This window comes from Amia ocellicauda, chromosome 23 (genome assembly GCF_036373705.1).
Source record: "Amia ocellicauda isolate fAmiCal2 chromosome 23, fAmiCal2.hap1, whole genome shotgun sequence".
NCBI classification, from domain to species: Eukaryota; Metazoa; Chordata; class Actinopteri; order Amiiformes; family Amiidae; genus Amia; species Amia ocellicauda.
Window position 1 is genome coordinate 2,488,239 of NC_089872.1, and position 15,317 is coordinate 2,503,555.

A 15,317-nucleotide genomic window follows, 5' to 3' on the forward strand; every position below is an offset into this window, starting at 1 on the left:
GATGACGAGCGTTATGAAATGCAGTGGTCGTGCCTCTGGAGGTGTTGAGTATATTCTTCTATACCATCCTGACATAATACACAGCGGAACATCACACTATACATTATTTAATACAAATAGTTTTAACAGTATTTTTGTTAACCGTAGAGTAATTAAGTTATTGTTTAATAGAGCTTTTCTACATTTTTGGTTTTATACAAATGTCTGGTAAGTAATGTGATGCATCGGAAAATCTAGATTCAAGAAAATATAAATAGTATAATTTACAAATAATACTAGAAATGTATACAGAAAATAATAAATATACACCACAATACCACAATGCATGATTAAAAAAACGTCTACGCTGTAGCAGTACCGTGCAAGATATACAAATATAGTATATTTTGAAATAGCAACAGAAAACACAAATCTATATTGTATTTTGTTTTTCTTTTCCGAAAATGTAGCTGTGATCATTATTTTGTCATATCCGTGACTTATTGCCAGCTAACAAAATGTAATAAGTTTATAAATAAACATTTAAACATTAGGTGAATTCAGACGAAAGTGTGCTAAATATGCTATTTTTTAAAAAGGGGGGAAGTTTGTAATGTTTCCCGGAATAGCTAAATTAATATAATAAAGTGGATTATGTGAGAATATAATGTGTTCTCTAAGTAACACGCAGTTAAGAAAGAAGCACAGCTTTATTCTAAATTTGCAGTGAACTGTATGTAAATAATTAATGTAAAGACCTCAGGCATGAGACTTTTCCAGTGGAACAAGGCCTATCGAATTAATTGCCTATGGAGCAGGCATAGTGAAAAATGTGGCCCCTGGTTTTATTTATTCTTCCCAAGGAGGCACAGTGGAAATGATGGTAGTGATTATGACTGATTATCTTATTTAATAGGGAATGAGAAAGAGAAGAATCTGGAACAGAAAGGTAAGAAAGAATAACAGTAACTGTGAATAGAAAATAAAAAATAAACTGTACATTCAGTATTTCTTCCTTTCTGCCCTTCTATGAGAGCTGATGTGTTTTTATTCTTTTGCAGAACCTGGGATTTTGAAAGTATCCTACATTTTCCCAAATGGGGACAGATACGGTCAGTTAAAAGTTGAGACCTAAGAGTTGAGTCGTCTCGGATGCATACGCAAGGCATGAATACTTATGGATTCCAACAAATATCATGCAGAAATTACTGTGAAAGGAGTTCTGCAGGATATATGTGACAGTTATTGTTGAAATTGTCACCATATTACAAGAGTACAATTTACTGGCTGCATCAGCACAGGTTCGATTTTGGGGGAGCATGTTACAACTGATAACGTAATAAAATACTGATAACATACAGTGGGCTCCAAAATTACTGGTACCCCTGACTGGCAATGCACAAATAATACTTAAAAAAATATAAACAATATAATTATAGAGATAAACTCAAAATACCAACATAAGAGAAATACTGTACTTTATTAATGTTCCAGTGGAACCCACCAAAATCATTTATTGATTTAATTAAAAATCAATGTCCTCCAAATCAAGGCTTCACAAATAATGGCACCCTTAAAGATTATTGTAAATAACATCTACCAAAAATAAACCAGGAATTATATTCCACTTATTTAAGTTTATCTAAGTCTTAAGGAACTATATTGAGCCATTACATCACTTTCTGTTTCACCAGAGTATAAAAGTGAGGTAACACACATGCAATATCCCTTTGTCATGCAACACCATGAAGAAAACAAAATAACTGGTAGTTCAAAAGAGACAGATGGTCGTAGACCTTCATAAATCTGGTAATGGCTACAAGAAGATCCACAAACAATTGAATATACCACTGAGCACTGTCAGGGCAATTATTAACAAATTCAAAAGATATGGAATAGTTGAAAACTTCATGGATAGAGGATGCAAATGCATTTTGCCCCCCAGGAGAGGGAGGAGGATGGTGAGAGAAGCAACACAATCCCCAAGAATCACTGTGAAAGAATTGCAGGCCTTGGTGGCGTCTTGGGGTCACCAGGTTTCAAAAAGCACCATCAGACGTCACCTCCACAACCACAGGCTCTTTGGAAGGGTTGCCAGAAGAAAGCCCTTTCTGACCCCAAGACACAGAGTGCCTTGGAGTTTGCCAAACTTAATTTAAATTATGACTGGAAGAAGGTGCTCTGGTCAGATGAGACCAAAATTGAAGTTTTGGTCAGATACAGCATTGGCATGTTTGGCGTTGAAACAGAGTTGCATACAAGGAGAGGCACCTCATACCCACGGTGAAATATGGTGGTGGATCAGTGATGTTCTGGGGCTGTTTAAATTCCAGAGGTCCAGGGGCACTGGTTAAGATTGATGGCTTGATGAATTCCACCAAGTATCAGGCAATTTTGGCTGACAGTCTGGTTGCCTCTGCCAGAAGGCTGGATCTTGGCCGTAGGTGAACTTTCCAACAAGACCCAAAACATACATCAAGATCCACACAGAAATGGTTCTGTGACAACAAAATCAATGTTATGCCATGGTCATCTCAGTGACTGGACCTTAATCCAAGCGAAAACCTGTGGGTTGAGTTAAAGAGGGCAGTTGATAAGCGCAAACCCAAGAATGTGAAGGATCTTGAGAGGATCTGTATAGAGGAATTGTCCCAAATCCCTCCAAGTGTGTTCCTTGACCTTGTCAAACATTATAGGAAAAGACTCCATGCTGTTTTTCTTTGCCAGAGGTGGCTGCACTAAGTACTAAATGAGGAGTGCCAATAATTATGAAACCTTGATTTTAGTGAAAGTTATTTTGTATTAAATAATTGTATGGTTTTGGTTGGTTCCATTGAAACATTAATAAAGTACAGTATGTTGGTATTTTGAGTTTATCTCTATAATTATATTGTTTATATTTTTATTTGTATTATTTGTGTATTGCCAGTTAGGGGTGACAGTAATTTTGGAGCCCACTGTAATAACCCTACTATAACGTAATAATTTGCAGTTTATAACGTAATAATATTGGTAACATAATACATTTACAGATAGCGTTATAAAATGTCCTACTGATAACTTAATAACTTTTTTCCCGATTTATTACTTTATTTTTATTGTTTTAGGATAACGTAATAATTAAACTGATAATGTAATAAAACTGAAAAATGAGCACCCAACTGCCATCCATTTACATTTTTTTTTATTATTATGTAATGTGCTACATGTGAAAAGAGATAAATACAGTATAAAAAAGGTGTTTGGTCGTTATTTCAAACATAATTTTGCATTACCTGTAGTAATACTTTGGCAATTATCATTCTTTGCCTTTAATGAAAACTCAGCTTACAACTGCTAGCCATTTACATATTAGTTAGTTATATGTACTGTATATGTATATACAGATGGGTGACAAATTAAAGGAAAAACTAACATAAAGTGTCTCAGTAAGGTGTTGGGCCACCATGAGTCTTCAGAACAGCTTTAATGTGCCTTGGCATAGATTCTATGAGTCTCTGGTTCTCTACTGGAGGGATGAAACACCATTCTTCCAAAAGATATTCCCTCATTTGGTGTTTTGATGATGGTGGTGGATAGCGCTGTCTAATACGTCGGTCCAAAATCTCCCATAGGTGTTCCATTGGGTTGAGATCTGGTAACTGCGAAGGCCATAGCATATGATTCAAATCATTTTCATACTCATCAAACCATTCAGTGAGCCCTCGTGCTCTGTGGATGGGGGCATTGTCATCCTGGAAGAGACCACTCTCATAAGGATAGAAATGTTTCACCATAGGATAACGGTGATCACTCTGATTTGCAGTGACCCTTCCCTCTAAGGGGACAAGTGGACCCAAACCATGCCAGGAAAATGCCCCCCACAGCAGCATAACAGAGCCTCCGCACCCCCTCACTGTAGGGGTCAATCAGTTAGGCCTGTACTGTTCTCTTGGTGTCGCCACACATGCACTCGCCCACTTGTCCAGAACACTAGCCTGTTGAGCAGTCTTAGTGACTGAAGCTCCTGCCATTTGTACCCCAAAAATGACCCCTCTTTCAAAGTCACTTATGCTTCTGCTCCACTGACTTAAGTGCCTGTGCCATGCCTGGGACACCTCCCAGAGCTTTTAGTAAAATCAGGCTGTTGTCTGAAATTCATAATTTGTTGTGGGAGAAGCAGAGCGGTTGTGGGTTTGCTTTGTGTTTCATTTTAAAAACAAACACAGAAAACAAAACTATGAGCGATACAGCCTGATGTGGAAAGGACTTTTGTGTCTATTTTATTCTTTATGCTTTACATGATTGGAGACAGCATAATAAATACACATTTCTGTTAAGAGATATTAGGAAGAGCTAAACGTGTATAGACAACATTATATTCAGACAAGCATTACGTTACCGTAAGAAAACGTTTCCATGTGCAACAATAAAAATAAATATTTGCTATTTATTATTGTTATTATTGTAATCATCATCAAGATGTGCTAGTAGATATGTATTTTAAATGACACAACTTGACTCCCTTAACTTATTACTCCTGCTACAGATTTGTTACTGCAAACGACACTTTTTGCCATATTAATTATAATTAACTTAGCAGACGTCCTTAACCAGGGCAAGTTACAGTTGAAACAAAATACACACGTTTCACGATTAATCATCCAGTAATAGCATCCATGGGCATTGCAAGGGGGTAGGCATCCCAGGCAATTGCCTGGGGCCCCGGGCTGGCGGGGGGCCCCCAAATGGGAAAAGCTCCATCGCACCCCCAATCCCCCCTCCGTGCTCTCACGGGAGAAAATACCATCACCGTCAGGAATTATTTTGCCTGGGCCCCCCACATACCCTAGAATCACCTCTGATAGCAGCTACAATACAGCAGGTTATAATTTAACAAAAGTGTGCACGTTTCGGTCGTTTATGGACTTATGGACGCATTTTTTAAACCAGTCCTTAATGTTTTAGAGGGAAACCCAGATCTGCTGTATTTATTTATTCATTCATTTAACTTGTATGGTCGTGTTTGCCTTCATACTGATTGTCTCTGCAGGGCTGTTATACAACAGACTGCAAACCATCCACAGGATGACATCGTCCAGTTTGATCGTTAAAATCTTTTGTCATCGCTCCGATCAGTTTATTTTCAATTATCCTTCAGTTTATTTTGAATTTTGTCACGGCACTGCACTGGGGTCCTGTGAAATTCCAAGTTTTTAATACACTTGGATATTAATTGTTTCTGTACATGGATTTCACTCCATGCTGCTAATTAAACTGTAATTACTTCGTGATCCCACACGGCACTTGAGATTATATGTTGTGACATAATGTAGCTGATCTCTTCCCTGTCAGTTTACGAGTCAAGCACATCTCCGCTTCTGAAAGAGAAGTATTTCCTCAGTGGGGTGACGGACTTAGACTTAGACTATCAACTTCAATACGTTTTTTTTTTTATTAATAGGTATTGTTTGTCTATGTTACATTCATTTTGTGAATTCCAGTAAGAAATTTCCAACATACATTTAAGTGGAGAACTGTCACAACTGTATTTTCTGTTCATTATTTTGAATGAAGAAGAAAGAGAAAATAATTAGCTAAAAACATATATATTCAATGATTTCACATTACATTATGACTTAAATGTTTGTGAATAGACTATAGATGTTATTGTTACTTTTCTATTCATTCTGTTAAATAGTTTCATTGTTAAACAAGTTGAAACGGGTATTTTGAACTAATTTGGCTGACCTTTATCAGCAAGTGTATTTTTCTATAGACAATTGACAATTGACAATGGTCATCACGGGCACTATGGGATGAAATACTTTTTTAGTAGTTTGTCAGAGCTAAACAATATAGGCCTATTTGTTTTTTTTTATAATTTAAAATAAATCTCTGGGAGTCAACGGGTTAGGGCCTAGGTCTAATGGTGGCCTCCCCTCCAGGCAGTATATTTGTTACAGCAGCAAGGAGATCAGAAAGTTCTTGATCGGTGCTGCTGGCTGTGGTCTTCCCTCTGGTGGGGGCTTCTTGCCAGCCTTCGGGGGTGGGGGGGTTGGACCATTAACAGCCTTTGGATTGCGATGGCTCATCAGACCTTGGGTGTGGATGCCCCGTTGACCCTCCGTGGTGGGGTGCCTCAGAGGAGGGTTGTGCCTCGTCAGACTTCCACGGTGGGGGACGAGATGCCTCGTCTGACCCTCAGAGGGGGCTGTTGCTGGAAGACAAAAAGACAGTTGTGCTCAGATACTAGTCATGCAATGCAGGACATCTCCAAAAAATTTTTTGCATTGCATGTCCATTGCACATCAGCGACACAATGGGCTAGAAAAACAGAGACTGAACAGATGAGTCTTCAGCCATAATTTAAAGGCTAAGACAGAGGCTGGAAGATCGTTCCAGAGTTTCAGGGAACTATAACTAAATGCTCTACCACCTGCGGTTTTCTTGTGTATTTTATGGACCACTAAGTAACTGGCTTCCTGGGATCTCAATGGCTGACCTGGAGATCTAAATACCTAAAGAGATCTTTTAAGTAGGGAGGTGCCAGTCCCTTCACTGCTTTAAATGCTAGTAAGAGTACTTTAAAGTCTATCCTGTAGTGCATGGGCAGCCAGTGAAGAGAAGCTAATACTGGAGTGATGTGTTCATGTTTTTTTGTTTTTGTTAGAATTCTTGCAGCAGCATTTTGGACTAACTGAAGTGCAGAAATAGCTCTGTTTGTGCTGCCTGACAGAATGGGATTACAGTAATCCAATCTAGATGTAACAAATGCATGTATCAATTTTTCAGTGTCATGTAACGAGAGGAATTTTCTTAGTTTAGCAATGTTTCTAAACTGGAGGAAGGAAGATCTCGACACATTCTGAATGTGTGATACAAAGGATAGATTAAGGTCACAGATGACATCCAGGTTTCGTGCCATCTCCTTAGGGGAGAAATTAAAGTTATTATTACTCAGTTTTGTCAGTGTATGATGAACAGTTTGATTTTTGTCCCCTATAATTAGGACTTCTGTTTTGTCAGAATTAAGCATAAGAAATTTACTTGTCATCCATGTCGATTCCTGGAGATTTACTGCGTTAAACGAGTCCAAGGTAGGCAGGGACTGTGAAGGACTGCATGCATCGGCTATAGTATCTGTGTATGTTTCCAGTTCTATCTGTTTTCTAATGTCGTTATATTTCCTAATGAAATGATCCATGAAGTCATTGCAGGTGATATTGGGAGGGATAACCTCTGAAGGCTTTACCTGCTGATTAGTAAGTGTCTCTATTTTGTTAAAAAGAAAACACGGGTTATTCTTATGTCTCTATTAAATTACAGTAGTAGGCAGACCTAGCAGAGCATAGGGCCTTCTTGTATCTTATTATACTGTCATTCCATGCCAATTGGAAGACCTCTAATTTTGTTGCTCTCCATTTACGTTCATATCTACAGCATTCTGTTTTAAGTGAGGGAGTGATTGTGACGATGTGTGGGTCCTGACAATAGAGACAAGAAACTAACAGTAAGGGGGTTGTCTTTAATGTCAAAGTCCTCCAAAATAATGAGTTTATCATGGTGTATGGTGTAAGTTAGATAAGAGATTGCTAAATTCAGTCATAAAAATGGAATAGGGACCTGGTGGCCTATAAACAGCTATAAACTGAAGAGGAGGATTAAGCCTAAATCCTACCTGGTGAATTTCAAAAGATTTGAAGCTGTCTAATGGCTTAGTAGATAGGTGCAGGTCTGTGCGGTAGACGGTGGCTAGGCCCCCACCACGGCTTTTTGTATGGGCCTTCTGGCACTAAGAGAAGTCATTAGGGGAGGCTTCAGCTAATGGAATAGAGTTGTCTGGTCTTAACTAGGTCTCAGTCAAGGTGAGTACATCTACAGCCTGCAGCCTGACTGGTGCTCTGAAGAGTCACGTTTTTAAACAACTAGCTATATAAATGAGTTATGTCTTTTTGTACTATTCATTATGTACAATTGTTTTTCCTGCCAAGAAAGTAAACTAGTTATATAGGACTCCTCTCTGAGCATTCAAACTGTAGAGCAAAACGACCAAATTATCTGTTACAATTAATCACTACTTCTTACTGCATGATGTATCACCTTACAATACCAATGTATAGGGGAATCAAGGTGATATCACACAATCATGTGAGGCACAAGAAATAGTTGACCAGGACCAAACGTCCTGCCTTTATGAAAGAGACAACAGTGTCAAAATCCACTGGTCTATCATAATCTGTGGTAACATCAAAAGTGTTTTAAATGGTGGATTTTACAAGATGAAGTTTCCTTCCTGCCAGTATCATCATAATTGTTAAGACACATTTACACATATTGATAATTCATCAAAGGCAAACAATGATAATTGCTGAAGGATTCCTACAGGTACCATTTAATTATATTATAGTAATGACCAACCACTTCTTTTATACTGTAATCTAAGATAATCATCTCTTTTCACATGTAGCACATTAGATAATTCAAACGATGTAAATTGATGGCAGTTGGGTGCTCATTTTTGAGTGTTATCACATTATTGGTTTAATTATTACGTTATCCTCAAAAATGTTTTTTATCATGCGGATAACGTAATAAATGCCAATAACGTAATAAGTTATTATGCTATTGATAAAAAAGTTACTGCATTATCAGTAGGTACATTTTATTAAGTTATTGGTACATTTATTACATTATCAGTATTTTTACATTATAAACAGCAAATGATGACGTTATTTGTAGAGTTATTACGTTATCAGTATTTTATTACATTATCAGTTGTAACAGAGCAGCACTCGAGTACAACCAAAGCGGTCTTTCAGTACTTTTATTTAAGGACAAGTAAGCTTAGGGAATTAGTTAATTAAACAGGGTTCAATCAGTCCAGGCTGTGTTTCAAGTTTGAACAGTTAAGTGATAATTAATGGAAAATACACACAATAAAGCAACCCAAATAAGAAAGCCAAAAACAATTGGTAACCAAAAATCCTAATGACTTTGCAGGCCAGGTATGAAAAATTAAAAAAAAAAAAAAAAAAAAATGCTGGTACCTATTCATCTTTGTTTCTTTAGATGGTGAGTACCACAAAACCTCAGATGGTGTAATAAGAAATGGCTATGGAAAACACACAGCAGCAAATGGTGTCATTTACATAGGAGAGTGGAAAGATGATAAGGTATTTGGATATCATATACATTTGGGCCTCTTGTTGTCAACTGTTTAATTGTGTTTTAGTTTGAGATTATTCACCTTTTTTAGGTGATCTGAGAAATAAGGCAAAGGTAGAATATTTACCAACATCACTTTGTTTGGAAAGCAGTGTTATATGCAGTGTATGTATTTCTTTACATCAGTAATTACTGTATTTTAAGTAAACTGTGACTCTTTGAACAACACGTTATGTGGCTATGTGTTGAAGTTTGAGTTTGAGCTGATGAATAACAGTATCAAACAACAGTTGGTTCAAATGACCATAATATGAAAACTGTGACCAATGGAGTAAAAAAGTTTGAGAAACATACAAATTGTCCCATAGACAACAGCAATGCACACCAGGGGACAGCTCAATTTAATTTAATAATTTCTTGCATGCATGGAAAGACATGATGCACAGCTCCATGAAGAGGTTCAGTGCACAAGAAGGTGATAAAATAATGAAGGGCATGTTTCCCATGATTCCATTTTCAAGTATACCAAACATCATTGCTCTGTGACAATGTACAGTTACCTTCTTTGGATCTCTAGATGAATGGCAAGGGGAAACTGGACCATCCCTCAGGTGCTGTTTATGAAGGGGACTTTACAGATAACATGTTCCATGGCAACGGGATTTACACATTCAGGAATGGATCAAAATACACAGGGGGCTTTAACAATAATAAGTAAGTAGAAGTAAAATGGAAGTACAAGGAAAAAAAAATACCACTTTTATGGGTTTCCAACACAACACATGTTTTTTAATTTTACCATTGGGCAAACTATGGGAAAACTGCCCACCTAATCCTTAATAAAGGACTCCGGCAGTTATACCCACAGAGAAAATCAGGCCCATTATGTTCATCACAAAGATCAGCAGAATAACTAAAAGTAAAAATACATTGGGTTCAACAGAAAAAATCCTAATTTGCGTAATACATACAAAAAGATGGTGTCCATGCTAGTCCTCGATCTTATATAATTAATTTGGTTCATAGACATTAACTGCTGTAAAGGAAAGAAAAAGTTTTGATAGAGAAGTTATTTTCATGAGAGGTCTTATAAGGTCTGAGCTTTTTAATAATTTAATAATAAAGGATGCCATAAATGTACACTGTATAATAATACTGGAATAACAAAAAAACACTTGTTAGATAGAATTATGTTTTCTATAATGAAATCTGCCAATATGTAGTTATTTTTAAAATTGTGTATTCTTCTTTACTCTACGCTGACCCAAAGTCCTGCAGGTATGTGCCAGTGACTATTTGCATAAAACACTTTAAATTAAATCTAAATGTTGTTTAAACTGAACACAGTTGTGTTATAAGGTCTATTTTATGGCTTTTTCAGAAATAAAAATTGTTTAATGTTTTATTTCCATTATGTTAGAACATACATGTCAATTTCATGCTTAAAGTGTATGTTCAATCCTTGGCATAACAGAAATATTCATATAATGAAATAAAGGGAAACGCTCCATATGCTGATATCTACGGTGCCATGTACCATGTATGTGCCATGTATCAGTGAACAGGTTGCTTTACTCTGTGATAGCAGTAATAAACCAATGTCACGCTGCCATTCAGTCATAATAATTTAGTTTTTTGCAGTTGTATGTGTTGTGAGTCCTTGGGCAAAAAGTGTTATAATGTCATTAATTGTTTATTTTCTCAAAATAATAATAGTTTGTTACTGCACATAAACACAATAATGTAGTGTAGAAAGTTTGCTGTATGTAATTATGTAAATAATGTTTCTTTATATAATTTGAAATTACAATAATATTTGACCTGTAAAACTCAAGGAACATCCAACCAACCCCTCGATCTAAATGGATAATTATATTAGTTGTGTATAGCTACAGGGCAAAAGTAATCGAAGTTAACAACATTTTTCATTTCAGGTTAGAAGGTGAAGGACGGTTTACCGACACCCAAGGACTTGTATGGACTGGAAATTTCCATAACAGAGCAGCCCCTGGCTTGAAACTGAAACTGGACATGTAACCAAACTGCAGTATGGCGAGTTTGTCCTGTGAAGATTCTACACTCTTATTCTTGGGAAACACATGTTATGAGCACTTTTTATTTATATTAATATCAAATAAATGTGTGTTCAATTAGTCTGACTAATCCTTAGTGTATACTTGGTGTTCAAGGTAACATTATTCATAGAAAATGTTGATTCTGATTACCTTTCTTTAAGGGTAGGGAGGGACTGGGACTAAAAAACGGCTCTGGACTTTGAATCACTTTGGTCCTGAGGGTGGGGGTGTTTTTTTTTATAAAGATAAAAACAAATCACCCCCGACCTACAGGACGACTGGCCCACCAGAAATTCCCATTGCTCCAGATGGCCAGTCCGCTACTGTTTAAGGGGAGTTTCAGTACTGCTACAATGGTATTTAGTGATCTTGTATCTTGCTTATCTGTATTAAGATGGTATAGCTAATTATGAATTATAGATTTGGGAGTAAGTACTGAGACCACTACACAAACCCTGTTGGTTGACATATTAAGCCAGTAGGCATGAACTTGTAAAACACTTCAGACACCTGGGGCTGCTGCCCTGTGTTTGATCACTTGAAGCCTGACAAAATTAGGAATTTAGTTTGATATCAAAATGGGAGACATTAATGTTCTGCAAGTTCACAAAGCCTTAATTGCACCTGTAATTAATCATCTTTAAATTGGTCATAATCTGAAATAAAGAGTGTGTCAGATGTAACTCAGGTCTCAGTCTATCAGCATTGAACAGATTCACTATCCAGTTCAGTTGCGATGGGTTAGATATTATAAGCTGCAGGCTCTCAGTGCTGTACATAGGAGCTCACTTCCACCTTACTAAATAATGTCGCTAGCCCATTAGGCTACAGTGCATTTAAAATAGAAAACAAAAACAATACCATTAATTATCAAAACACACCAAAAAGCATTGGATCCAAACTTCAGACACTCAGACATTGACCAAGCTGGGCTAAATTGAGCTGGAGGCATTTACCTACATGGCTGATTGCCTCTGTAATAAGAAAGAAGAATTCCACTGTATTTTCATGTTAGTCAGTTATTCAGTGTTGGAGTTTGCATTTGTGTTCTAATCATACTGAAGACATTTTGCTCGAGCCAAAGACAAATAGGGGTTCAGTCCTCAATCTGAAGTGCTATTCCCCTCCACAGGCACAAATATACAAAAAACTGTTGATTGACTATCAGAATTTTAAAATTTATTTAGTTTTAAGTACAAATCTGAATGCAAAAATACATTAAACTGCTGCTTTGTTTCCAAGGTTATGAAAACAGATCAAACAGGACCTTTTCTGTAACTGGAAGAATTCATTGAACTGGTTAGCCGACAAGGTTGGATCCACCACTGTTCACATCTCCGTTTTGTCCATTTGTGTCTTATTTGTGTTGTGTACCGTAGGATCGTAGTTGTACAGTTGCAAGGATGCACATTGCCACTGATAAGTGCCTTACCTTTAAGTCATGAGTTTTAAAGCCTGCTGGCAGGGAGCAATTTACAGGTTCAATTCCCAGCCCCAACCACCTTTCCCTTACAGCCTAATGGCTGTGACATGAACACATGAATTATATGTCAAAACAACATAGATTTATAGCATCCAATGATTGTTGTGGAAAACGTTAATGAAAGCCTTCAGCTAATTTGATGATTACCAGCTTACATGGCCTCAGCACATACTTTGAAAATCAAATGGTTTGAAGCAGAGATGTCAGAAGTGGGAATATAATGTGTCTGACGTATTGTTCTTATCAAATGTTATCTGTGCACTTAACAGGGCCCTTTTTGTTAAGACAAGGTTTCATAAACAAGTAAGCTCCTTTCATTTTTCTTGTTTCTTTATCCAGGGTGTTTGCAGTGAATCTGTAGAACTTTGTAAGTAGTCATTTGACTTCAAGTTTTTGGTTTTGGTTCCTGGCAGACTGAGCACATGTTTTGTACTGTGCTGACAAGCTGTGGTAATTGTAAATTCGCTGTAATTTGGAAGCTGTTCTTTATGTAATTATTTTTTTTCTTTGGCACACATGTAATGAGCAATAGATTTGTGATTAGAGATGTTCCTTTTCTTGTCCCCTCTATTTCTACCTATATAAAAAACTGCCATTAAAGTTTTAATACAAGGTCAGATGACAAACAGAACACTTGTATCCACTCTGCAGTTTCTTAAGTGCTTTTTTTGTTTGTTTTGTATTGTTGTGTTTTTTTCCTTCCCCGTATTTCCTTTAAAATCTTAAAATCTGTAGACAGATTTGTTTAATTAAATAAAGCAAGTCATTTTGCAAGAGCTTGCAACTTTGCAGAAGTTATGTGTCTGGTTTCACAGACCTTAATTAGCACTACTCTTGGACTTTCCTACCTAAAATAACATTGTGTTATTATCAGTCAAAAACTCTTAGATTATCGCTGCTGCCTCACAGCTCCAGGGTACCGGGTGTCCTGGCTTGGGGGATCTGTCTGTGTGGAGTTTGCATGTTCTCCCCATGTCTGTGTGGGTTTTCTCCAGGCACTCCAGTGTCCTCCCACCGTCCAAAGACATGCAGGTTAGGTTAATTGGTCATGCTAAATTACCCTGTAGGTATGTGTGTGTGTGTCGCCCAGTGATGGACTGGCATTCCGTCCTGGGTGTATTCCTGCCTTGCGCCCTATGCCAGCTGGGATTGGCTCCAGCTTCCCCACGACCCTCACCAGGATAAGTGGTTTCGAAAATGGATGGATGACAGATTTCTGTCAAAATGGGACAGTGGTGGAAGGAAGGGACAAGTGTAACTCCAATCTTTTCCTTCAGAGTTTTGGATCTGCTCTTTCATTTGCAGTTGCTTAATTCACTGACTTATATATTTAATTGGAACAATTGAACTTTCTACTAACTTCCTCACCTTGTACTAATTCTGAAATTAGATCTGAGAAGCACTTTGTGCACTATACCAAATAAAATTGATTGAATGAGTTGATAGAGAAAAATATAATAATCCAAATAAAATGCAGTGTAGTACACATACTTCTGAAAACTTAAACCTTCAATCATTAAGCACTTATTTTTTCTTAATACAATGTTTTTTAAAGAATCTGTCCAAAAGCAACATTGTCAAATTCATCTTGAAAAGAAAGATTGAAAAAATAACAATTTAAAAAGTTGCAGTTAACAATTATTTGCCTCATGAAGGTGTTTTATATAGTTTACAATAAGAAGACAGATTACTGTACTGAAGCACTGAACATTTCTTGTTAAAGAATGAATTACTTAAAATACTGATTTGGCTAATGTCTGATTAAATAATCAGATCAGGAATATCTGCTCAATCCACAGGATCTGGTTGTCACTGAAAAACTGGAGCTGAACACCACCTCTCTTTATTTGATCTTTGATAGTGAACGTAAAATAATTTATGTAATAAACTATTCTATTTACTGTGTCTTCCACTCACTTAAAAGACACACAGAAACACAGCCAAGACTCACTTACATATACTTTGGGAGACGGCACTGCATACAATTCAATGCCAAACACTCAATTCTATGCTATAACACTTGTAAAGAACACCTTAATAATATTCTAGCAGTGAACTGGATGATCCTTCCATGTTGCCAAAGAACAGGATAGTATTTACCAAAAGTACATTCTTTGTGGGAATGATATGACCTTCAGAAAAACACAAATCTCTTGTTTGGGTTTTAACTGGCTCTTATTCATGATTATACATTGCTGCTACAGACTGGGCACAAGGCTCAAACTTGTGACACTGATAATAAGACATAAATTACATAAGTGGCAGCATAAGATTCCTGTTTTCTTGGAAGCTGTCCAGCAAAGGGGAATGGACTCTTATTTAACTCCAGAAATACAGAACACAAATGATAAGATAATGTAAAGTATTCACAACCTTCATTTGATCCATTTTGGGTTTTCGTTGTGTCAGTACCTGTCCCTTTGAAATCATATCTTTCCACCCAACCTCACATTAAAATTGGGAAAGGTGATGTTTAATATGCAAATTAGCCATGTCCACAGGGAAATGTCAGGGAACATGGAATGCCATGCACAAACACAGTTGCACCAGACACACCTGGAAATGAAAGATTATTAGGCAACATCTTGTGTTTAACTATTTGTGTGTGCTCATGGTTTAATCATTTAAAATAT

At 36.9% G+C, this 15,317-nt stretch overlaps 1 protein-coding gene across 2 annotated transcripts; it reads left to right on the forward strand.

Moving 5' to 3' along the window:
* On the forward strand, window positions 1-11,436 carry morn2 (MORN repeat containing 2). Of its 2 annotated transcripts, none has more exons than XM_066697252.1 (6): window positions 1-41; window positions 896-928; window positions 1,041-1,091; window positions 9,031-9,134; window positions 9,704-9,840; window positions 11,061-11,436. In XM_066697252.1, exons 1-6 carry the CDS (start codon window positions 2-4, stop codon window positions 11,161-11,163), a joined length of 468 nt encoding a protein of 155 aa, XP_066553349.1. In that variant the 5' UTR covers window position 1; the 3' UTR covers window positions 11,164-11,436. The 2 variants fall into 2 exon arrangements, with proteins under 2 accessions (XP_066553349.1, XP_066553350.1); XM_066697253.1 differs by lacking the exon at window positions 1-41 and adding an exon at window positions 50-207.
* Window positions 11,437-15,317: the final 3,881 nt, after the last annotated feature.

Bases quoted from the DNA above. Each gene is read 5' to 3' on its own strand.
- morn2 (XM_066697252.1), top strand. From the start codon at position 2: ATGACGAGCGTTATGAAATGCAGTGGTCGTGCCTCTGGAG. The intron at 929-1,040 runs GTAAGAAAGAAT...ATTCTTTTGCAG, and splicing joins GAAGAATCTGGAACAGAAAG to AACCTGGGATTTTGAAAGTA. The intron at 1,092-9,030 runs GTCAGTTAAAAG...TTGTTTCTTTAG, and splicing joins CCCAAATGGGGACAGATACG to ATGGTGAGTACCACAAAACC.